General features: G+C 40.8%; 1 protein-coding gene across 1 annotated transcript in view; it reads right to left on the reverse strand.

Annotated features, from left to right (window-relative positions):
- Positions 1-5,825: 5,825 nt before the first annotated feature.
- Positions 5,826-26,356, reverse strand: part of LOC146390052 (syncytin-A-like) — a 51,581-nt gene continuing 31,050 nt past the window's right edge. The window contains exons 4-5 of the mRNA XM_084923135.1: positions 12,028-12,209; positions 5,826-8,135 (exon numbers count right to left, since the gene is read on the reverse strand). Coding sequence (XP_084779261.1) covers positions 6,316-7,368 — 1,053 coding nt within the window. The 5' untranslated portion in view covers positions 7,369-8,135; positions 12,028-12,209 and the 3' untranslated portion in view covers positions 5,826-6,315. The remainder of the gene's footprint in view (positions 8,136-12,027; positions 12,210-26,356) is intronic.

Here is a 26,356-nt window from a genome sequence, read left to right on the forward strand (position 1 = left end):
AGATTAGAGTACAATAACCTCAGTTTTTTTCTCAATTTAGAAGCAGGAAATTAGAGGTCATCCAGGTCTTTATGCCTTTAAGACATTCCTGCAATTTAACCAGTGGTTGTGTGATGGTTATCTGGTTTCATTGACAGACAGAGGTGTTCCATGGGGGGCTTTTCCAGGATAGCAATGAAAATGCATACTATGACTTCAAATGCGGCTTAAGGAAGCATGTATAATATAAAAAGAATTGGTCCTAGCAGAGAACCTTGTGGAACTCCATATTTGATCTTGGTCTGTGAAGAAGACTCCCCGTTTACATAAACAAATTGGAGTCTATTTAGCGTAAGTGACTTAAAAATGTAACCAAAGGGGAAGAACCAAAAAATTGAAACTCTATAGACAGTTTCCCCCTTCATAACAATAGATGAGTGCTAGGCTTCATTTCATCAGATTGGACTCACTGAGCTGGACCTCTCAACCTTATTTGTTCTTTTGTTGTCACATGTAGGATTTTTAATGGGAAAAAATGGCTTGAGGTTTGAAAATGTGCAGTCAAACCCAAAAGGTGACACCATCTTTTATATACTACCTGTGGTTGTTACACAAAATAGCTCAGTTAGTGTACACAGCCACCATGAATGGGTTTTTGTGATGAACATTTAGCAGGCTGTTATGTCTCTTTCACAGTCATTGCTCAGGCTTGTTTGAAAGTCTTTCTGAACTTCACATTAAATGCCAGCGGCAGAGCTCAGAGTAAGTCTGTTTACTCTTACTGTCTGACATGAAACTGTGCTTGTTTGTGCTGTTTGTGGTTTGAGTGACTGCTCGCTGAGTGTCCAGCTCATTACTGATGCTCAGAGGCTTTAATTTACCCCATTTCAGTCTGACTAACCTCCCCCCGTCTGCACACCCAGTACGGAGCATCTGTCTGAGTGCCACCATTAGCTCCGTCTCCATTTACTCTGTGGTGGTTCTCAACCTGACGATTCAAAAAATAAGAAAAATTGAAAAACCACATACAGAGCAGTGATTTCTTTTTTTCGTCACCCCACGCTGCCACCTTTTATTGTTTTTTCTTTTTCCCTTCATGGGAACATTCAGATGGGAAATAACATTTTGCTCCGCACCAAAATGGAAAGGTGACACCCGGGGTTACATAATGATTGGTGACAGGAAATTGAAGTCAGACTGGTGTAGACGATTTTTATTTTATTTTTAAATTTTTAAATTATTAAGATAAACACAGCTGGCATTTTTAAACTCTTATTTACTGGAAAAACAGAAAGTATATTTCATTAAAAGTTAGTTCCTGTTTTTGTGACCGATAATTAGCTCCAGAAAACAAGCCTCCAGTTATAAAGTCTGACAAATATCCTGCATTAGAGTATATTTATCCATCTATCCATTTTCTTAACCACTGATCCAATTCAGGGTGCTCCCCCACAGTGGGGCTGGAGCCTTTCCCAGGTCATCAGACCATCACAGGACTAACAACAAGAGACAATCAGTCTCAGTCAGAGTCAAAACTACAGCCAGTTTTGAAAAACCAAGCATGTCTTTGGACCTTATATTCACAAAAAAGGGAATCATTCTCACTACACACAACCTATCTATCTATCTGTGTGTGTTTGTATACATATATACATATATATATATATATATATATATATATACATATACATATATACATATATATATATATATATATATATATATATATATATATATATATATATATACATATACATATATACATATATATATATATATATATACATATACATATATACATATATATATATATATATACATATACATATATATATATATATATATATATACATATATATATATATATATATACATATATATATATATATATATATATATATACATATACATATATATTAGGGGTGCAGCGATATTCGTATCGATATTGAACCGTTCGATACAGTGCTTTCGGTTCGGTACGCATATGTATCGAACAATACAAAATTTGTAATTTATTTTATCAACTTTCCTTCTGACGATGCTGTCTGTGTTGAGTGCTCAGTGAATCTGCGTTCGACTACTCCGCCTAGGCTGCACTGTGGAGCACAGATCCACTGAGCGCTCAACACAGACAGCATCGTCAGAAGGAAGAGTGCAGGGCAAGCTAGCGAGACAGAAGTTAAGCTCTCCTTGCAACATGGCAAATTGAACCTCACCCACCCTCATTCAGATCTGGCGTTTGGAATTATTTTGGTTTTCATGTGACATATGACCCTGAAGGTAAGCGCGTCATGGACTAAAGTAAAACAGTATGTTGGATGTGCCACGCAATGCTCAATTACATGGGTGGGAACTAGTGTGTTAGCGCAGTTAGCTCGTTAACGTGTTGGCCGTCTAGCCCCATGCACGGGGCGATCAGGGGTAGCTCGTTAACGGAGATTTGCCGTGTTGTGGCGTTAAGGTCATTTCAACGAGATTAACCTGAAAGCACTAGTGGGAACACAACGAATATGACTGCACATTTACATCACCCTAGTGCAAAGACAAGTGGAAGCAGACAAAAACGACAAGCATGCATGCTACAAACTTTACCCGAGTCATTTAGACAGCTGTTAGCACATGATTCTCCTTATGGGGACCTGATATGTTTAATATGCTGCTGAGAATATAGCCCAGAAGAAGCTTATAGTATAGCTTTTATTTTGGAAAGAGACATTTCTCTGTAATAAACTCTCTTTTCCAAAGATGAGTGATTCCTCAATCAGATACAGGGCTCGCAATATCGCTAGCCCGACGTCCCAGGGCTAGCGATTTTTCCAGTCGGGCTACCAAAATCTATCTCTGCCCTGCCCGTCGGGCTATTGTAGGAAGGAAAAATATATGTCAATGCTTTTGCATTCTTTCGGAAATGTAGCTGGGTAATTATGTCATTGGCATCGGTGAGCCACTGTCAATATGTGACATATTGAAATCACATTTGAATTTGCGCTTTCACTTTGCAATCGCGCGAACTGTGTATAGAGAGCGACAGCACTGATTGGTGAGTGATGATAATTTGCGCACCAATTCCTCTGACATCGTCTTATCAATCGTTAGCTTACTACGCAAACATGACAAGTGAAATCTCCCGCAGCAAGCTTAAACATGTGAGAGGTTGATCGCGCAGAGAATCGCTGAGCTTATGTGAGTCCGTGTGTAAAAGCAGCAGGATATATATTTTAGTTCTGCTGAGCCAAATAAGACAGGTCAGGGTGAAGAAGTGACAGCCAAAGAAAAGCTTACCACAAAACGGAAAAGTTATGACAAATCAGACTATAAGGCAAAAAGAAAGTGCAGCTTTATGGTTTCATGGACAAAATAATTTCTGTGGCTGCGATATGATGAGCTATATAACCAGGGGTGCACATAAGTGGTCCGCAGGTGCGCATTCGCTGTCAAAATAAAAAACATGCACAAGGGTTAGGGTTAAATTTAAAAACTGTACTTTTGAGTTAAAATATATATTTATAATTTTAATAAATGACAAATTAAAAAGGCATGAACATTTTTTTTTTTATCGAAAAAATATCGAACCGTGACACCAAAGTATCGAACCGAACCGAACCATGAATTTAGCAGCTGGATAGCGTAGTGGTTAGACTACACGCCTTTGGAGCAGAGGATCGCAAGTTTGATTCCCGCCTGGGGCGTCTTTATCCAGTAAGGGTCCTAAGGCTAGACCCCCTATGCTAAGCGAGCCTACCGCAGACATGAGCGAGACAGATAAATATGAAGGCATGCCGGCTCGGACGTCACCCGGATCAACAAGGTCCGCGTCAGGTGTTGAGGAACCAGGGCACCCTGACGAGAAGTGGGCTACTGGAACAAGAAGGCATCGGTGGGCAAGAGACGAAAACAGGGCGTTGTTGGAATGCTACTACACAAGTAACCCTGGCGGAAGGGGCTACATGAATAGGATGAGGGACCTTGGATTCTTCGATACCCAACATCCACAATGACGGCGAAACAACTAGTAGCTCAGTGTTCCAACATTCGAAAGAAGGGACTGCTATCACAGCTAGAGATTGACGAGGTACAACATAAATGCTACGGCAAGGAGGAGTCAGGACGCCAGGTCAGGGGGGAGATATCCACACCCCCACCCGAGATTGGGTACATAGCCCCAAGTGCGATAGGAGAAGGATCGTTGAGTGCGAGAGGAACTGACCTGAGAAATAGGATCATGGCCAAGCTTGAAACCTGGATCCCCCGTAGCCGGTTACCAAGATTACGTGAAGTACCCTCAGAAGGTCTGCTAGATGATGTTAATGCAGCACTACGGACGATACCTACAACCACGATTACCGACACTAACAAACTGATCTACAATACGGCAGCAGTGATCAGTGAGATGCTTGGCTACAAGCTGAACAGCCACAAGGGGCAGTACCCTCCATGGAGAAGGAGGCTAGAGAGCAAGATCAAAGCAGCATGGAGGGAGGTTAGCCAACTAACAGAAAGGTGCGGCAAAGAAGGTGCATAAGAAATACAGCAAGGGAACAATAAGAGAACAGCACCACCAAGGCTGGAGACGGAGCAATACTGGAAGAGCATATGGGAGAAGGACGCAACGCAATGCTCAGTGGCTAGTGGATCTGAGGGCAGACCATAGCGACCTCCCTGAACAGGGACCAGTAACCATCACAGTGGCAGATATCCAAGAAAGGGTCTCCAGTATGAAGAGTTGGACAGCACCAGGGCCCGACATGGTTCACGCCTACTGGCTGAAGAAGCTGACTGCACTCCACGAGCGTCTGGCAGCACAAATGAACCAGCTGCTAGTTAACGAGAGACACCTGGAATGGCTAACCAAAGGTCGAACAGTCCTGATCCCCAAGGACCCCAAGAAGGGACCGGTCCCATCCAACTACCGACCAATAACCTGCCTCAGTACTACATGGAAGCTCCTGTCAGGCATCATATCGGCTAAGATGAACAGGCACATGGGTCAATACATGAGTGGGGCACAGAAAGGGATTGGCAAGAATACCAGAGGTGCAAAACACCAGCTACTGGTAGACAGAACAGTCAGCCAAGACTGCAAGACCAGACTGACCAACCTGTGCACTGCCTGGATTGATTACAAGAAGGCCTATGACTCAATGCCCCACAGCTGGATCCTGGAATGCTTAGAATTGTACAAGATCAACAGGACCCTAAGAGCCTTCATCAGGAACTCAATGGGGATGTGGCGTACAACACTAGAGGCCAACTCCAAGCCCATAGCACAAGTCACCATCAAGTGCGGGATCTACCAAGGAGATGCTCTGTCCCCACTGCTGTTCTGCATAGGCCTGAACCCCCTCAGTGAGATCATTAACAAGACTGGCTACGGATACCGACTACGGAACGGAGCAGTTGTCAGCCACCTCCTGTACATGGATGACATCAAGCTGTATGCCAAGAGTGAACGAGACATCGATTCACTGATCCACACTACCAGGCTATACAGCAATGACATTGGAATGTCGTTCGGACTGGAGAAGTGTAGTCGAATGGTAACGAAGAGAGGGAAGGTAGTCAGAACTGAGGGGATTGAACTACCAGAAGGCAACATTGCAGACATAGAGGACAGTTACAAGTACCTGGGGATCCCGCAGACGAATGGGAACCATGAAGAGGCCGCTAGAAAGGCTGCAACCACCAAGTACCTGCAGAGGGTCAGGCAAGTCCTGAGGAGTCAGCTGAACGGTAAGAACAAGATCCGGGCCATCAACACCTACGCCCTGCCCGTGATCAGGTACCCTGCTGGGGTAATAGGCTGGCCAAAGGAGGAGAGATAATCTTTTATCAAACACTCAGATATAATGAAATAACACTCAGACACTTCAGCAGTTTAACGTGCACGGGTGAGAACTCAACGGAGACTCACACCCTGCAGCAGCTCTCTGCCTTTATTTATACACAGCATGAAGCATACAAAAAAGGAAATACTATGCTTATCTAGTCAAGCATGCAGGTGTGACTTCTCAAAACGTTGTGTTCTCTACAAGGTCGTTTCTTACTCTTGGGTGGCGGTTTCCTGTTGCTGACAGATAATATGACGGCACACAGTTTCCGTTATAGAGCAGAGAGCCAGCAGTTAACTATGCAGCTGGTTGAGTACAAACAGAAACATAAACACTCTTAGCTGATTATTATATGAATAATAAAACCTTTAAAAGCAAAAATCCTTTGACATTCCCTCCTGTTGTTTAGATTTCTTTTATGACAGTACTGTTATATTTTTCAGTTCATAACCTGTTGTCTGAACATTTTCGGTTTGAACGTCATGAAACAGTCCTGTGTTCAATTAGACTAAACATTACTATACGAATCATCTTTCAAAACTTCTTCCATTTGAGACAGTATTACATAAGCATTGATAGAGGTCGTCACCATGTTTGACACCATTTTCTTCAGACAGGGTATTACACATGTTGTGAAAACACATAATAGTAAAAGCAAAAATCCAATACAAACAAGTCCTTTAATCAGTAGGGACTTCCATGAACCACCTAGCAACCATGTCAACCAATCTTCAGTGCTTGTGACATAGTCTTGTTGTTGAGCGTCCCTAATCTTTCTCAAGGTGTTCAGAGCGTCGGTCATGTTTTGCAAATGCACATTGTCTGGGATGTATGTACAGCATGTGGTGTTAAACAATACGCACAAACCTCCTTTTTCAGCTAGAATCATGTCCAGTGTGACTCTGTGTTGCATCACTACAATGCGTATTGCGTCGATTTCTTCATTTTGCGCCTTGTTGATTTTCATTGAGGCATTTAGGAACAATCCAAAACGGTAGTCAAGTGTCTCGATCCTGAGCATGTTTTTTCCAGCTCCCACCCAGGGGAACAAGGAGTGGAGGACTTTCTGACCATTAGTCCATAGCTTGAAGTTCTTAGGCACATCTGATCCGTAGATTGGGTCATGTGGCAATACTTTAGTGACTTCACGCTTTGCTCTTGATGTGCGTGTATGTGTCTCTGCTGTGATCTTGAAGGTGTGGTCTGAAATTAGTACTGGTGCACACAGACCGGTGGAGTTTGGTGGGAGCATGAAGTAGGTTTTAGGCCCGCAGGCCCAAGCGGCTCCCTGGACCCAGAAAGTTCCGTTTTTGAAGGTGTGTATTCCTGTGGATCGGGTCAGGTCAAGTGTGTGTGTGCAGTTGCGGTTACGTCCAACTTGTCTGCTTCCGTCCGAGAAGTTAAAACACATTGGGTGCTGTATGTCAGGCGGCAGAATTATGGCGAATGATTTGCTTTTTGTGTTGTTGGCCTTGACGTTTACCCAATGTTCTTCGTTGCAGGTGTAGTTCCAGTTCGTGAGATTGTAGGCACAGAAGTTGTCTGTTCGGTTTGGACCCATCGCTGCGAAATTGGTTTCGTGACACGTTTAACGTCTGCATCATTACATCATGGAATTCGGTCTTCCTTCTTTATGCTTTGACCTTTTAGGGCCAGTCCTGTTGCCATCAAAACTCTGCGTGAGCAATTGCCAGTTATTGCCTTGTTGAACACACACACCGCTTCGTTGAATTCAGGTGCCATTCCATATATTGTTGCGTGTATGGCCGTTGTTGGCATATGTGAACACACATAGCACTCCGTGCTGTTGTCGGTGCGTGTTCTATCATACACATACCTATACCACGCGCTGTTCATCCATGGGTGGTTATGGTCTTGGTTCAGGTCGCGCAGGTGTGAGTTGTCATGTGTCCATCTTTTTTGCAGGTGGTGTTGTTTATTTCCTCTCATCTGGGTGAGTGTTAGTAGGCTCACCAGGAGCGCAATGCAGGTCACTAGGAGGACAAGTGTCTTCATGATGACCAGGCACACCTAGACCTCTGGTGAGTAGACCATTGGCGAGAAGAAAAAGGGCGGGATATACCCAATCAGCCCTTCCTTCACCAATAGATCACCTGGAAGCTAGGGGAGCCGGCGTCTAAACGTTTGGATTGTCACTCACTTTTTTACAGTGGCTTTGGTGGATCCAAGATGGTCTTTCTGCTATTTTGCAGGCAGTTGGTGTGGTGAGTAAGACTTGGTATGGGCCCTCCCACCTTGGTGAACTCCAATTCTTTCTCTGGAGTACTTTGATCAGGATCCAATCACCTGGTTTCAACCTGCAAGACACTGGAGAGATATCACTCGGCAGTTGGTTGTTTAGCACAATCTCTTTATTTTCAAACAATTTAGTCATCCATTCTGCTAGGGTAGTTTCCCTTATTTATTTGTTAATGGGCTCACTTGTGATTGGTAATGGGAATGGTCTACCGTGGATGATTTCAAAAGGTGTGAGTTTCTGAGAACTTTGTGTTAGTCTCATCCACATTTTTACTAGGCCTATACACTCGGGCCATGGCCTTCCTGTTTCTTCCATGCATTTTCTTAATCTCTGTTTTATCGTGCCGTTAGTTCTCTCCACTAGTCCGGCACTTTGTGGGTGGTATGCACAGTGATGTTTGATGCTAAATCCTAGAGCTTCAGAGACTTTGCTGATTATGTCATTAACAAAATGTGTTCCATTGTCTGACCTTATCAGACTGGGAATGCCGTATGTGGGGATGAAATGATTGCATAAGCACTTTTGCTACTGAAATTGCATCTGCTCTTTTTACTGGATAGATTTCTGGCCATTTTGAAAATACATCTATAATTACTAAGGGATATTTTAATCCTTGACATTCATTCAATAAAATCCATGTGGATGGTGTGGAGAACTGGCCTCTCTTAGGTCTTAAGTTTCCTTGTGAGTTGTGTTTTTGACAGAATAGGCATGTTCTTACAAATTTTTCGCTGAAGTTTCAAAATTTATAGTGTAAAAGTGTGTATTGTTTATCTATACTATATTTCCCTCCTGTTGACACATGTATTACTTCATGTGTCACTACAGCCGCTGTCCTGTGTAACGACTCTGGTAATATTAGTTTTCCATCACAGACCATTAAGTCATCTTTCAGTTGTGCTCCACATTTCAGCCACTTGTTCTGTTCAGTGATTGTTGCAGCTTTTTTTTCGGTTTTTAGTACGTCAAGTGGTATTTGTGGGCAGTAGTCGGATACTAGTAGCTCTGCCGTGTTGCACGGGGTTATCCGTAGAGGTGACCATACCTCTGTTATGCCAAAGTTTTCCAAAGTGGTGCACTGCTGAAAAAACAAACTGGCTGTCAGTGTATATATTTATATTTTGGCCTGTGTGCAATTCATATGCACGTATGACTGCATACGTGCAGCTGACTTTTTACTGCCTCTGCTGCAGCTGCACAGGCTTGCATATGCAGGTAGGCCTGACGCAACAGAGTCTAATTTACACGAGTCTAAATTTCACCAGGAATGTTAACAGGTGTTATTTTTCTCCAAATACCTGTGTTATCACAGCTTTCATATAACCTGCTCCTCTATCTACACGTAAGTAGAAAGGCTTATCATAGTCAGGCAGTGCTAAAACTGTATCTGTCTGTAATGCCTATTTTTAAATAACTGAATGTTTCTTCTTTCTTCGCTATAGATGCAACATTACATTTTCACTTAATGCATTTTTAGATAATTTCTAGGTTTTCAAAGAATTCACCCATCTCACACATCTTACACATTTCAAACTTTGAAGTTAGGGTTTTTTATATATATATATTTTTTTAAACTTTGAATTGCTCACAGTTCTAAAACTAGGCATTTGTAAATCATATGCCTAATCACTATGTGTCACTGTGATCCACAAGTATGGTCACGAATTTGTTTCCAAACCAACAAAATAAAATAATCAAACAAAACAGAAAACATACATGAGTCAGGACACAAAAGAAAAAATGCTGCTACTGAAACAGAGCAGAAGTGTGAGGGAAAAACTGAGCTCACAGACAGCTGCATGTGTTGGCTTTTATGCAGCTTCTGCTCTAAAAAACAAATAAATAAAGATAAAAGAAAATGTGTAACATGCTCATCAACTTAGCGGTGTCCACATATTTAATTCAGCTTCTCAATCCTGTAGGTTTAACTGTTGTCTACAGGGTTTGGCTTATTAGTTGTTATTATAGGTGTGCTCTATATTTTATCTAGGATAAATGACAGGTTTTCAAGCAGGTCAAGTGCCTCTATGCACTTAATTAGTTTAGATAGTTTCTTTATTTTCTTCATCTCATATGTCATTATACTGAGTTTGAGCAAACCTTAAGCTTGATGCAGATTACTTCATAACAATCATCCACCTCGCATCATAACTGACTAGGTTGCTTCTTATTATTAATATTATATCATTATTAATATTATCATCTTTTTCTTTCTATATAATAACAATAGTATATTACAATATTTTATTAGTGTATACCACTATACTACTACTGAGCCCATTTAATAGTTAGGATCATCTTACTACGCAAACAGATAATTTAGAATTCATCCAATCTGTACAAATTTGCTTTTCTCTGAACAGGTTTGTGCCTACTTTTTAGACTGGTCTTCTGTTTGTCTCATCTCAGATCCAACCTTCAGTCACATTCATTCTCTCTGTTGCGTGGCGAACCAAGTAGTTTATTATTATATATTTTATATTTTATTTTGTATCCATCAAGGGTTTCGGGTGATCTGCAGTTTCACCCTTTCCCAAGCTGGAGACATTTACCTTTTCACACACTTTCCTTGGCTGAACAATGACACAGCCCTAATGTACCTTATGCATCTCTCTATTTTATTTAAAAGGTTTTCGTGTGAATTATTTCCTTTTATTCATTTTATACATTCTGGGCATGGTCGTCATGCCAACTATGTTTCATTGTTAATATCAGTTTACAGGTTGTTATCTTTCCTATTATTAGTTTCAATACATTAAAAATAAGTTCTAATGTAATTTTGTCTTTGTTTATTTTATTTTTGTACTTCTTATATTTATATCTATTCGGTGGGGTCTGTTTCCAACCTTTTTAAACTACTTTGATCTCTAGTTTTCACTTAATAAGGGTTTTATCAGTCACTGCACTGTAGTGTGACCTGATGCTGATTTTACTATTAAAGTATCTTCTGAGAATTGTACTTCCTGTGGTTTTCTGTGGATTTTCACCTAGTACCATTTTATCTAACATGTGTTGTGCCTCTGCATAAGGACCAGGTTGAGGTCTAAACGGATCACAGGATTGTTTAAGGGGGGGTCGCAGCAGCAGGAGTGGGGGTTGGCTTCAGTATTGATGCTGCTCCAGGGAGTGGTGCATATGGTGGGGGGTTTGATACTTCTGCGTCACTTTTGTCATTTTCATTTGGCTTTTTCTCATTGTTTAGTTCTGTTTGGAGGGTCTCTTTTAAAGTGGTCACTGCAGAGGGATTACATTTTCCCTCCCACGCAGGGCAATTTTAATTTCTGTAGGTTTCTCCATCTATTCATACTGATTTGTCCGGCGCCTGGACATTTTTTCTCTAACCACTGCTCGTCAGCAGTGAGTTTTGTTGATTTGTTACCCATTTTCTCTCAACTTATAGATATATTTACGTTTACACACACACACCCGTGGTGCTTTCTCTGGCACGAGGAATGAGAGAGGTTATTAACACAGCCTTCTACTTTCAAGCTATTCTTGAAAGCGGTGTTAATTTTATGTGATGAAGCACAACCTTTTTCTCGTTCCACCAGTACTTGAGCAACCAACGGTAAACAATTCAGTAGAGTAGTTCAGCCTTCTTAATGTGCTGTGAAATCAACTTACTCCACCAACAAAACAGTAAAAAGACAAATATTGCGCGCTCTAATGGTTATTATTATGACACTTTCCCTCTAAAATAGCTACCAGCCCTCTTTCAGGCGAGCATTTACTTTTAGAGTTTTTCCTATAATAGCTACCAGCCCTTTTTCAGGCGAGCATTTACTTTTAGGATTTTTCCCCTATATTAGCTACCAGCCCTTTTTCAGGCGAGCATTTACTTTTAGGATTTTTCCCCTATATTAGCTACCAGCCCTCTTTCAGGCGAGCGTTCACATGTGGGAACAGTGTCAGTTCTTAATTAGTTTTTTCGCAAAATGTGGGTGAGTGTTAAATATTCACCTGAGTTATTGTGTGGTTGCTTAGGTCTCCTCCATCAACCCCCAAAGTCGTGGGCCTCTTATAAGAACGCTGGCCAGAACCCGAATTTCACGTCTCTGGACTTCTATCCTCTGCCTAAGAGAGGAGCTGTCGACAGACTTCAGCGCGGGCTTCTCATGACGTCAGGACTTGATGAAGGTTTCCTATTGGAGCATGAAAAATATCAATGTCCAATCCGGCTCGAAGGACCAATTAAATGTTAGAGATAATCTTTTATCAAACACTCAGATATAATGAAATAACACTCAGACACTTCAGCAGTTTAACGTGCACGGGTGAGAACTCAACGGAGACTCACACCCTGCAGCAGCTCTCTGCCTTTATTTATACACAGCATGAAGCATACAAAAAAGGAAATACTATGCTTATCTAGTCAAGCATGCAGGTGTGACTTCTCAAAACGTTGTGTTCTCTACAAGGTCGTTTCTTACTCTTGGGTGGCGGTTTCCTGTTGCTGACAGATAATATGACGGCACACAGTTTCCGTTATAGAGCAGAGAGCCAGCAGTTAACTATGCAGCTGGTTGAGTACAAACAGAAACATAAACACTCTTAGCTGATTATTATATGAATAATAAAACCTTTAAAAGCAAAAATCCTTTGACACACTGACATAAAGACAAGAAAGCTCCTTACCATGCATGGAGGGTTTCACCCCAAGTCCAGCACCCTGAGGCTGTACGCTAAGCGGAAGGAAGGGGGCCGGGGACTGGTGAGTGTCAGCACCACAGTCCAGGATGAAACAACGAACATCCAAGAATACATTGGGAAGATGGCCCCAACTGACCGAGTGCTCAGTGAATACCTCAGGCAGCAGAAACCCAAGAAAGAGGAGGGAGACGAGGAACCATCATGGAAGGACAGGGCCCTGCACGGTATGTACCACCGGCAGATAGAGGAGGTGGCTGACATCCAGAAATCCTACCAGTGGCTGGACAAAGCTGGACTGAAAGACAGCACAGAGGCACTAATCATGGCAGCACAAGAACAAGCTCTGAGTACAAGATCCATAGAGGCTGGGGTCTATCACACCAGGCAAGACCCCAGGTGCAGGCTGTGTAAAGATGCTCCAGAGACAATCCAGCACATAACAGCAGGGTGCAAGATGCTAGCAGGCAAGGCATACATGGAACGCCATAACCAAGTGGCCGGCATAGTGTACAGGAACATCTGTGCCGAGTATAACCTGGAAGTCCCGAGGTCAAAATGGGAGATGCCCCCAAGGGTGATGGAGAATGACCGAGCTAAGATCCTGTGGGACTTCCAGATACAGACGGACAAAATGGTGGTGGCTAACCAACCGGACATAGTGGTGGTAGACAAACAGAAGAAGACGGCCGTAGTGATCGATGTAGCGGTTCCGAATGACAGCAATATCAGGAAGAAGGAACACGAGAAGCTGGAGAAATACCAAGGGCTCAGAGAAGAGCTCGAGAGGATGTGGAGGGTGAAGGTGATGGTGGTCCCCGTGGTAATCGGAGCACTAGGTGCGGTGACTCCCAAGCTAGGCGAGTGGCTCCAGCAGATCCCGGGAACAACATCGGAGATCTCTGTCCAGAAGAGCGCAGTCCTAGGAACAGCTAAGATACTGCGCAGGACCCTCAAGCTCCCAGGCCTCTGGTAGAGGACCCGAGCTTGAAGGATAAACCGCCCGCAGGGGCGAGATGGGTGTTTTATAATGTATATATATATATATATATATATATATATATATATATATATATATATATATATATATATATATATATATATATACATAGCAGCACAAGAACAAGCTCTGAGCACAAGATCCATAGAGGCTGGAGTCTATCACACCAGGCAAGACCCCAGGTGCAGTCTGTGGTGTAAAGATACACTTTTCATTTTTCTGTGTGACTTTGTCTTACACATCATTGTGGAGGAATTCTAACCAACTCTTCTTTGGAGGTCTTAAACCCAGAACTTTCCAAAGAGATTATATATCTCATGTGGCCTGCGAGTGTTTCTTGATTCCCCAGGAGAACAGAAAAATATTTTTTGGGAAAAAGGTCATTTTGACTGCACTGTTACAACCAAAGTGACCCACCTTTACATAAGTGGGAAAAAAGGATGATTTTATTCAATCAGGTTAAAAGATTAGGATAAGGAAATGAGGAAGGACTTAATATTTACCAACTTTTTCATATAAAGTTCTATTGTAAGATGCTTTCCAACGAATTAGTCAAAAAATGTTTTGTTGAAGGTAAAAATAATGAGCCTCACGAAAAAGGATCAATAACATTATATTTGTGTTGGGATGAGGGTTTTTTCTGGGGAAAAAAATCACTGCCACTATAGATATGTGAGTTTTAAGAATCAAAGCAGAAGATCTAAAATATAGATAATTGTCAAAAACCAACAGATGATATCACACTGGATACATCCATGTTTGCTATCTAGTCACTGTTTTTGACTCATTTTGCTGGGAGCCTAGAGCCTTGCATATATGGTGTGTGTGCATATGCTTGAGTCTTACTGCCATCTCTTTAAAATAAGTGTGTTTGTGTGTAGCTGATTTCCATTAAAAGTTCTTCTTCCTCTCTTAAGGGAAAGTCCATCTTTCTGAAACAAAAGGTCACACACCTTAAAAACCTTGGCAATAAAAACACACACATGCACACGCACACACACCTCCACACACAGAGTGGATGAGCTGTGACATTAAGACAGCAGTGAAAGCTGCCTTTGCCCTCATGAATGCTAACCACTCTTAATCCTTCTCCTCAAGAATCCAGCTGTGCCTGAGTTTCATGATGAAACAAACATTTTTGGATTTAATTTTCCACAGTGTCTATTTTTGAGAGAAAAGGAAATTAAGGCCGTTATACAGATTTGCAAGCTGAATTAAATTTCATGTGTTTATATGGCAGGTAAACAAACATTTTAATTATAAGTATTTATAGTTTTTTTGTTTGATTGTTTTTTTGTAGGCTATAATTTCATGTTTAAATATAAAAACTAACATAGTGTGATCCTGCTTGGTTTAGAGGACTTTCTGTACTAATGAAAATTAGTGTCTTGGTGTCAGTATGTTGACATGCCACCAAACTCTGGAGATTCAGGCAGGTTTAACAGAAAATGGTGAATTGTTTTGAGAGATGACACGATTGTGATGACAAAACTTGCACGCTGAATCCAGTCCTCACCCAGTGCTTCAGTCAACTGACAGAATCCAATTCTGGATACAAACAGTTGAAAGAGGAATTCTGGCTAACCCTTAGAGACTGGATAGGGAGTTAAGCCATTCAGGATGCTCCTTCACATTGGAAGAAGTCAGATAAAGTATTTAGTGCATGTCAAACTAAAAGGAGATCTTGGGGTAGACCTGGGAAATGCTGAAGAGATGTCTTTCACCTGGCTTGGGAAGGCCTTAGTATGCACCAGAAGAGCTGGAGAAGGTGTCCAGGCAAAGGAAGGGCTGGGGGACTTCTGCTTAGACTGCTCATTGACACTAAGAGAAATATGGTGCAGTGGCTAATTAACTGCCCCTAAAGCTAAAAACTTGGTTGTGCTACCCCTGGGAGAAAGAACTGCAATCAAGCATTTGTGATAATTGGCAGTAAGTGTTTCACATCACTGTGGAAGAATTTTGGTCGATATTGGAGGTTTTTCAAGTATGAATTGTCTGAACGGTTAAAAAAATGCTTTGACATGACCTTAAGCAAAGGTGGACTTGCTGGTGTCCCGCTAGATAACCCAAGTGTGCTTGAGCTTCAGGGCATGAATTGAGTTCAATGATGTCCTTGACGTAGCCGTAGATTCTCCTTCAGGATTTTCTGACAGAGAGCAGAATCAAGTCATTCAGGTCATAAAGCAGCAAAACAGCCCCAGACCATCACAGTATCGCCAACATGTTTGACTGTTGGTATGATTTTCATGAAATGCTGTGTTAGTTTCATGTCAGATGTAACGGGACTCAAACCTTCCCAAGTGTTCAACTTTCATCTCATCAGTCCACACAACATTTTCCCAAAAGTCTTGGGGACCATCAAGATGTGTTTTGGGAAATGTGCAGTGAGGCTAGCAGTAGTTTTCACCTTGGATCTGTCCCATAGATGCCATTTTTGCCCAGTCTCTTTTCTATTGTTGACTCATGTTCTGTTCTGGCTTCATTTGTGAACTCCTCAATGAGTCATCAATGTGTATTTGGAATATTTTCTAAGGCTGGTGAGTCTTGGGAAAGTTCACAATTGTTCCAATTTTTCTTGCTAGAGTCCGAAAGCCTTATAAATGGCTTTTTAACCCTTTACAGACTGATAGATATCAATTATTTTGTTTCTCAGGTGTCTCTTCAGATCAAAGCATGACGTGTTGCTTTTTGAAATCTTTAAGCCTACTCAAGTTTGTCAGACAGGTTCTATATTTCTTCTTTCAACAGGTCCAACGATAATGAGGCCTGGGTGTGGCTAGTGACATCAAACTCACAACACCGTATCTTTAGACAACAAACACTGCTTTTGGCATCAAGAAATTCACATGCAGACTTATATTCTAAATTCTTGAAGTGTCTTTGCCATGTGATGCCTCTGAGATGCCCATGAATGAAACAGTGTTAGTTCTGACTGGTGGAGATAACTACAGGCAGGCATGTTAACAGCAAACAAAAATATAACCAGCAGAAAAAAAGAATCAGTAAGGACTTCAGGGCTGGGATGACGCAGAGTAAGCCCTTTAGAAGTTGACTCTGTGCCAGGCAGGAGGAAAAGAGGAAGACTACAAAGAAGATTTGTTGATGTAATGAAGAGATTTGGTGTGACAGAGAAGGATACTAAGGACAGGGTGTGATGGAGGAAGATCATCGACTGTGGCGACCCCTAAAGGGACCAGCTGTTTAGGGTGAAACACTGGTTACCCAATATTGGACTATATTACTACCGATAGTTTGGTTCTTTTAAATATTTTTTCACATTATACTAAATTAACAAACATAATCTAGATCCTGGTTGAAAGTGCAGACCAGATGCTCTGCACAGATAGATCTGGAATTGTCCACATCAGAAAATCTTCTAAAAAAGCAAGTATTAACAGCTGGCTCTTGATCTTAAGCAACACGATTCTTCCTCAAAGAGACACAAAGGAAATACATTTCTGATGCCTCTCTGCAGGTACTGAAGCACTTTGATCGTTACACAGACATGAAGGGGAGTCAGGGGGGGAGACTGCAGTGTGTCTGACTGTGTGGAAAGGTTTCTTTAGCAGATGTGTGTATGGTACCTCCTCTCCTTCATCCTCAAGTAACCCTAATACTCAAGAAAGATAAATCCTAATTTGTTCTCTGGTTTCTTCTTTTTATCTCCCCTTTTATTTTATTTTATTCTTCTTTAGCTCAACCATTTGGCTCTATGGAGCTTACTAAATCTATTTCCACATCTATTTTGATGGGGAATAGGTTTTCTGTTAACATTCAAACTTCCCATTATATCAGTAAATGTACTGCCTGCAGGTCTGAGTGCTATGTTTGTCACAAAGTGTAGCAGAAGATCACATCCGATCCACTATTGTTATTGTTAATAATAATGGCAAGGCAATACAAGGTTTCACTTGACACACTGTTTAGTGCTACACCACTTTATGAAAAGCAGAACAATAAGCACGCATTGTTTCCAAACAGAGAGGAGAATGCATTCAGCTGAATTTAATATAGGCACTGACCTTCTGGAAACTGTTTGTTGCTGTTTTATTTAGATCCAATCCTTCTTTTTAAGTCAAAAGAGGATATCATTGACATTCAGTGGGCTTGTGCTTTGAAGCAGGAACTTTTTATACAAGTAAAACCATTTTAGTGCCTCATGTTTTCTTTAATGGTTTACTTTTGTTGGACTTTAGCGTTGATTTTTTGCTTATGTCCATCAAATCCTCCATCATTTACTACAATTATACCTAACTTAGTCACCAACTATCACATCCAGACTTGAGTGAACATTAAGGTGTAAAAATTATGAATTAAAAATGAAAAAAAGCTCAGTACAGAATATAAATGAACACTAATCTGCAGTAAAAAAAAACAAAACTGTGCTGGTGAGAAACTGTAGAAATTAATCCCTGATGAAATGAATCTGATTGGAAGGCGGGTTAAAGATTGTGTTAGCCAGAAGGATGCTGCAAAAGAGCCAATGTGTCTGTAGAGGAAAATTTTCATATGCTCTAATGTAGTTCAAGCCACACTTGACATGAGTTGATGAACCCAGTTAACGCTGAGAGGCAAAACGTCTTTATTTTCTCAATTACTGTATGTTTCATAACGAAGGTCGTTCTGCAACATCTCATTTACTCTTGCACACCCTGGAGACAGATGGAGAAATGCTGCTGCCCCAAATATGGATTGCTGCTGAAAATGCACAATTTCCTCCTCTGCTTTGTTAAGATGTCAGTGACTATTTGCTTTTCTCCTTTTTAAACAAAACGGAATTTCATAATAGTTTTCAAAGATTTAAGATCTTTATATCTTTAGTATCAATAACTGTTTGGGGCCTTTAAGCACCACAGAAAGCCAGAGAGGTCTTGGATAATGATATCAAGTTGTGACATTTACCACCAAGGCTCATGGGAAATTATGTTTGCTGAAGGTCATAGTGTATATATAAATAAAAATGCAAGTGGTGTCAGACTTGGCTACATGTGAGTAAGTTATTGATTTTTGTTTTACAAACAGGTCTATAGTACAGTTAGTCATTGTTATCTATCCATTCTCTTCCACTTATCAGGGTTGGCTCGCCCTTTGGAGCCTATGCCAGCTATCAAAGGTATTCCGTAAGCAGAAGTACCAGAGAACAAGGCAGTCGAGTCGAACTCAGGCAAGAGTGCTAACCATAGCACCACTGTGCTACCCTAGCTGTTGTAATGTGGGCATAAATTGGAGAGCTTCAGCTTTAATTTGAGAGTTTATTTGATCAATTTATGGAGAATTAATGTGTAGGCTGTTAGCTCGGTTGTACTGTGGTTAGCACCGTTCGTTCACAGCAAGGACATCCCGTTTTTAACTGTCTTTGATTTTGCATGGGTCCTCTCTGGGTACTCTGGCATGCATTTGGTTAAGTAAGTGATTCAAAATTGGTTGTAGTTGTGAATGGTTTTCTGATACTCTGTGTTAGCCCTGCAACAGTTTGCAGTGTCCAGTGTATGTACCCTGGCTCTTACCCTCTGACAGTTGGGATAGACTCTAAACCCACCACCCCTCAGCTGACGGGTTCTTTAGTCTAGAACCCAAAGAATAGTTTCAATTTCTGTCTTTAGTTCTGTCTTTATTGGTGAAATGTAGCTCCATCAAGCTGAAGTTAGGAACTTTCTTTAGCTCTTAAAGGACTTTATGATCATGCACCACTAGAAAATATTCCCACTGTCTAAAGGTTTGTCTTCACCAGTGCAGTGCAGCTGTATTGGGTTGTGGTCAGCGGGTTTTCATTTACCATCACACACCACTGCAAAATATTCTTGTCACTTCTTTTCTCTCAAAATTTCCTGGATTGTTTTCACTCAGTGTCCATTTTAACTGGTAAACACTGTCATTTCTACTTTCTTTGGCTTAAAGCTAAAGGAGAATATGATTCAATACATTTAAGGATCATCTGAATCATCAGTAAGGCACCAGCGTACAACATTGTTTCCAATGTATTTTATGTCTTCATGCTTTTTTTCTTCCAGTTATCCTGGCATAAGGTGATGTCACCTATATCTGCCTATCTGGCGTTTCTGTTTTTCCGGCTAATGAATGTTCTTTTGCAACTTGTGCTAAACCCTCAGAATTTCACCTGAGGTCTTGTTTTTATGACAGGATTGGATAATTGTATGCCTTCCTCCTGGGTATTGTTCAAAATATGTTGTCTTTTCTTTACCATGAAAAGGATCCTGCAATCATCCATCACTTGTGCCTTTTGTTTATTTCTCGCTGAAGTCTTTTTCTGCTGATGAGCTCACAAATGTTTTCTTTGTCTCAGTGTACCAAACTCTTATTTTTTTCTGTGCTAATTTTCCCACTCCCTTTGTGATGGATGTGTTTGCTTTGGAAATCTAAGGATGGCTGGTTTGATTGTCATTTATAGCTTCAAATACTGTATGTTTTGGGTGGACAGAAGCTTCCAAATTTAAATGTCACGAATGGAACTTTTGTTTAACTAATTTATAAATAGATTATGAAGAACTGACCCACGTCTGTACATTAAACAACTGATGAGTGAATTAAACAGATACATTTGAGCTCTTAAAAAACAAAATGAAATTCTGCAATTTCCCAATGATAAAACCAAATATTTTATTCAACACCCCCAAATAAACCTGAATGTAATACATGTAACTATAGTTTGAAGGTTTAGATAGACAACTATACACATTATCCACACCATAAAGAACTGCTGACCTCATGTTGGGTTGCCATTTTGAATAAATAATGAATCCATCAACCAAAAAAACAAAACGAAAACCCCAAAGCAGGAACCTCATTAGAAATCTTTCCAAACAATTCTTAGCAGAATGACAAACGTGCCACCACTGGACTACTAATGACTCCTTAATTAAGAGCCACCACACGAGCAGGTTCATCAGCTCCCTTTTTCACCTTATCTTGATGCCTGCGGTCACAGGCTTTAATCTATCCAGCGGGCAAAGCAATGTAGAAGCTGTCTGCTTTCTACAAAGAGCCTGAGAATCTCTCACATTGCTGAATATGTATTCAAGGCACGATTGTGGAAAATGGAATTGAGAGACCTGAACGAGGTGAAGAATTCACACAATCAGCGAGGCACTGTTGGTTTATGTTACTTTGACACACCCACAAACTCACACATAGAAATGTTAGATGCCTGAGTCCATCCCGAAAAAGTAAAAAGTAATCATAATTTTTTATTTATGCATGTGTTGTTGGCTTCAGAATATAAAACTATTAAAATGTTCAGAGGTTATGAAGATGGACGAGTTTAAATACCCAGGGTCAAAAGAGTGTAGGCAAGAGTGAAAGGGAATGTTTCCATGGTGTTAGTGAGACCTGCTATGCCATATGGCAGACCTGGGCATATTATGGCCCGGGGGACACATCTGGCCCTTTGTGTATCCTTTTCAGGCCCGCGTGAGGTCAATAATAAATTACCACTAGATAGATTATGTAAATATATGTAGTGCGTGCAATACAACGGTGCTGCTTTTATTCTGAAAAGCGCTATGCTACTTCCATATTGACGTATCTGCGTGTCGCGAGCTTTGAGTGAAGGTGAAGGCCATAAATGATGTTAGCCTCAAGATGGCAGCACACGCTAAGAAGCGAAAAATTGATAACGAATGTCGCGTTTTTAACAGGACATGGACTGCCACTTGTTCACAGAAATTAAAGGTAAAGCTGTGTGCTTGGTCTGTGGTACACAGGTCGCTGTGTTAAAAGATTACAATTTGAATTGCCACTACACGACCAAACATGAGGATAAATACAGAAATCTGTCTGAAAAAGAGCGCGCAAGGGTGTCTGATGCATTGCTAGCAAAACTGCAAACCCAACAAGGACTTTTCACCAAACTTCACACCACCAGAGAAGCAGCCGTTCGGATAAGTTATGTAATATCTCACAAAAATCGCCAGGAAAAGTAAGGCCTTTTCTGATGGAGAGTTTATTAAGGAGTGCTTATTGCCCAGAGAAAAAGGACGCGTTTCAGAACGTCTCACTCTCCCGACGTACTGTGACGAGGCGGGTTGAGGACATCGCTGAGAACTTGGAGCTTCAGCTGAAGAACAGAGCTGCAGACTTTGAATGTTTTTCTCTGGCTTTGGATGAGAGCTGCGATGTGCGTGATACCGCCCAGCTTCTCATCTTCTTATGTGGAATAACTGCAGACTTTCAAGTCACGGAGGAGCTGGCTGCAATGCAGTCAGCTAAAATAAGAATGATAGAACGGGTAATTGTTTTCTTAATTTATGCATGCTTGTGTATCTGATTGAAATAAATAGAAGCAGTAGCATTAACAACATTAACTTCTATAATTATTGCATAGGAAAAAATGGCATGGTGCTGGGTGGATAGACAGAGGTGGGGCAAAGACTGCAGAAAGACAGAAGTATTTGATGCACTGGGATGGAAAACCCTTGACCTTCTTTAGTTAAGACCATCCATGCAGGAAGAAAGCAGCAGTAATGTGTCAAACACAGGCCATGGAAGATCAATAAAATTCAGCAACTCTGAAGACCCCCGAACTATCAATACAAAGTTGGTGAATCATGAGTTACCTACGCAGCCAGAGAGACCGGCATGTCTACTAGCAAGCAACCATCAGCTCCCAAAGGTGCACGATGTGTGAGTCTCTAGAAGTGTAAGCAGTAATGTGAATAAATATACCTGTACTACAAATCACTTTTTAAGATTTAGTCTTCATGGCTTTCCTGTTTTTGCTTCCTTAAGTAAACCTGAGCTTGATAAAGGCACTGTCACCTGGCTAAATTGGTTCGCCAGCTGATCTTTATCTTGCTGTATGCTTTTGATCATTTGGAGTGTCTTTTCAGTCATGTTAAAATCCAAAACCCATTAATGTGTCAGAACTTAGAGCTGTGCCATGTGAAATTTCTTTTAATGCATGTAAATGTAATATGTTAATATATTTATATATTCCATATATCTATTTGACTATTGAACCTTTTTCTGCCCCCGCAGCCTCTTCACTCAGCCCTCATGTCGTTTCTAATCTGAATGAACCCAATTTCCCCTCCACAACTGAAACCATCTCAATTTAACTTTCCTTCCGTTTCTGCTCTGCTGGCTCTTTCTTCTATCTTCTCCTGCCTTCCCTGGTTGTCAAACTTGATAATCACTTCTCTCTAAATCTTTTCTTCATCATTTACACTCATGTCCATTTCAGCTTTCTTCTGACCATGGTCACTGCTCTTCATGTCGTTATCTTGGTGAGATCTTTTTACTCTTTCTGATTAATTTCCACACCCTATCTCTCCCTTTCCCTTCTTATTGTGATCTTTCTTTTTTTTAGCTGCTTACTCAGAAGCTCACAGTTCTTATCTATTATCCTCATCCTTAGCTTTCATTTCTTTTCTTCTGTATCCAACTTTTAAATCCGTCACATCTTCCTTCTCACGCTTATTACATTTTTTTTGATCTCTCTCCAATGTGGCAATGTTCACGATATATCAGTGATTTCTTCCAATGCAAAAAAAAAGGAAAAAGAAATAATGAACGCATTCAGAAACATAAACAAAACGTTGTGGTTACTGAATATGGCTTGTGCAAGTTTGTGTAAATTTATGTAAATCCCCCAACTTCCTGATGGAGAGCATAGATGCCATATGGAAATTTTCTATTCATACTCATCCTTCTGCACTTAGAGGGTAGATTATTGGATTCAACAAAAAGAAAATCCCCTCAAAAATCTGCTCAACCATATCTCGAAACAGTTATTTTACAGCCTGTCTAATCCTTTTTGCCAGCCTGTGGGCTGCTTGGACAATTTTTTAATAAATTTTTACATTATGAATACATTATGGGAATTAATCATAGTGTAACTTAAGAAAGAGACCCTGAACTGACACTCTCTGTTGCAGGTAAAGTAATGTCTAAGTCAATGACTCAAGAATTATTTTGTGAAAATCTAGGATGTGAGTCATATGCTCGCTGTCGAGCGTCTCTTCTGCTCTCAGCATCAACAGTAAGCAACAGAAGCTAATGCTAGCTTGAAAGAAAAGCAAATACCGGCATGTCTCTCGTATTCACTATTTTTATTGTAAAAATCATTAGCAACCAAGGAGCATAAGTTCATCCAGCCAGCTGCTACATCACTGTAAAATCTTTTTTTTTTTTTATTTTGCCTGTCCCGTTTGGCTCTTTTGCCATCAGAATTATTGTCTAAAGGCGAAGAAAGAAGCCCAACGGATTTACTTTACCAAATGGACCATCCCAGCCTTGCCGTAATGGTCTATTTGATTCACCTTTTATTGTTTATTTCATTTTATTTTCACTTGCTAAATACGGGAAAGACATGACGGGGGAAAAGAAAGGGGAGAAAGAAAGAGGGAAAGATAAACAGCGGGGAAGAGGGACGAGGATAAAGGGCAAAAAATACATATCAATCACCTGGATCACCTGTTGAGAAAGAAAAAAGAGAAAACAAGCAGAAGAAAAAAAAGAGCAACATAATAAACAACATCACGATGATCTATGGGAATATAACAGTAAATACCAAATATTAAACATTATTGTGCAGCACGTAAGATCAACAGCGCACAGTGTGCTTTGAGGTAGGAGCCAAAAAGGGTGTAGTTTGTGTGTGTGAGCACCCGTCTGTACACCTGTGAGCGTGAGCGCGCTTGTATTTAAAAGGTTCCTTCATGTAATGATCTGCTAGAGGGTGTGGGGAGCCACAGCCCCGTCCTCCAGGGCATGAAGCAGGTATGGAGGAGATCAAAACTCCAGACATCCAGAGGCCCCCAGAACACAAGAGACCAAGGAAGACCAACAGAGGGGCAGCCGCGCCACTATCCCAGAAAGAGCTGAGGAGAGTCCCAGATGAGGGGTCACTCAGCAGCCGCGGAGTATCACTGTAAAAATTCTAATATTGTGTTTAATTAAAAATATTAAGTAGGCTGAACTCAATTTTTATCAATTTGTTATTAGAACTCAATTTAAGTACGTTACCAGTACTTTTTATGCAAAAACTCTAATCAACTCAATTTATTTGAGTTGTCTTAACTTAGAAAAACTAAGCTGGAAGTTTTGCTTCTCAGGGCGGAAGGATGAAAGATGTGTTTTGAAAATGCCACGTCACTACCGTCCTCCTCCCTCGCATGGATCAGTCCTCATGTTCATGGTGCCAGCATTTTTTTCTAGAATATGTTGAGCAAACCTGGAGAAACTTCAGGTCAAGATATTATTGTTGTCATTGCTGTGGAGCTTTACCTGATACACTGACTTGGTGAGTAAATGTTTACTCTTATTCAAACTGATTTTGTGGCTTCTCTTAGTTTAGCACCAGGTTTATAATCTTGCTAGCTAGTTAGTGTTAGCCTAGCGTTGCTGCTGCCACTGGGCTCATGTTACTTAACAATTAACACCACAGCCTTAAAAACCTTACATAAAACTATGTCTGTGAAATTTTCTGTTGAATGTTTGAAATTAAAGTGAGATAAGAGCCCAGACAAAATTCTTCGGGAGGTGCAGCCGTTAGGGGTGGGGTGGGGTGTGGGGGGGTATTTTCAATCCATAGCCATAACTAACTAACTATATATATATATATCTCATGTTTGACCTGAGTAGCAAAAGACCGCAGGGGGGGTTTAAAACAATACCCCAGGAGTTAACTGTGCTCGCCGTCTCCAGCAAGCCTTGACCTCCCGGTCAGCTATCACGCTGGTGGATAACAGAGCTCTCCGGAAACGTCGAAGCAGTTTTGCAAATATGTGATATTTTGGTAAATTAAGTAGATATTTGAGCATTACACAGCTACAGTCTCGCCTGAAAATATCTTAAAAGTTTATTTTGTGACCCAGAAAGGGTAATCTGGAGAAAAGGAGGATCGCATTTCTCGCCGCAGTTGTCGGAGCCTGTGTATCCGTACTTGTGTGTACTTGTGGTCTTATGATACGTCGGAGACCAAGTGCTGCTCCAATTCAAAATACACATGAAGCCGAGAATGCGAAAAATTACGGGATGTGTTTTTGCTCCTCCCGTTTTATCGAGCATGTATCGGTGGTGACTTGTGTGGACTTCGAGGGACTTGGTACAGCTAAATATCCCAGAATGCATTTCATCCAAAACTCAAACGCGGCAATGGCGGAGGAGCGCAGCTAAAAAACCTTTAAATATTACTTTTTCTGGGTCACAAAATAAACTTTTAAGATATTTTCAGGCGAGAATGTAGCTGTGTAAAGTTCAAATATCTGCTCGATTTGTCAAGACATCACATATTTGCAAAAATGCGCCGACGTTTTCGGAGACGTCTATTTTTTTTAACACTTTGTGGCAGCTTTTGAACATCTGTGGCATCTATTAATGTCAAATCTAGCCTTTCTTTAACAACATAAGAAAACTGCTTTTATATTTAACCAACTTTTCTGTTTAATTACATTTTAAATGATGATAATAACAATAGCATTTGTTTTGTTAAAAACAATAGCTTTCACAACAAAAAAGTTTTGTTGTGAAAGCTATAATCCAGATTAGAGGTCTGTTAAATGGTTAAAGTCTAGGTTGGCTTTATACTTGAGAATAAAGTAATATAGCTTGTCCTTCTATAGAATTAAGTTAAATTCCACAGTTGAATCATAAGAAACATGTTACATATAAACCCTGCCATAT

This window comes from Perissodus microlepis, chromosome 3 (genome assembly GCF_051167445.1).
Source record: "Perissodus microlepis isolate ML-2025 ecotype Zambia chromosome 3, ASM5116744v1, whole genome shotgun sequence".
In the NCBI taxonomy this organism is placed as follows: domain Eukaryota; kingdom Metazoa; phylum Chordata; class Actinopteri; order Cichliformes; family Cichlidae; genus Perissodus; species Perissodus microlepis.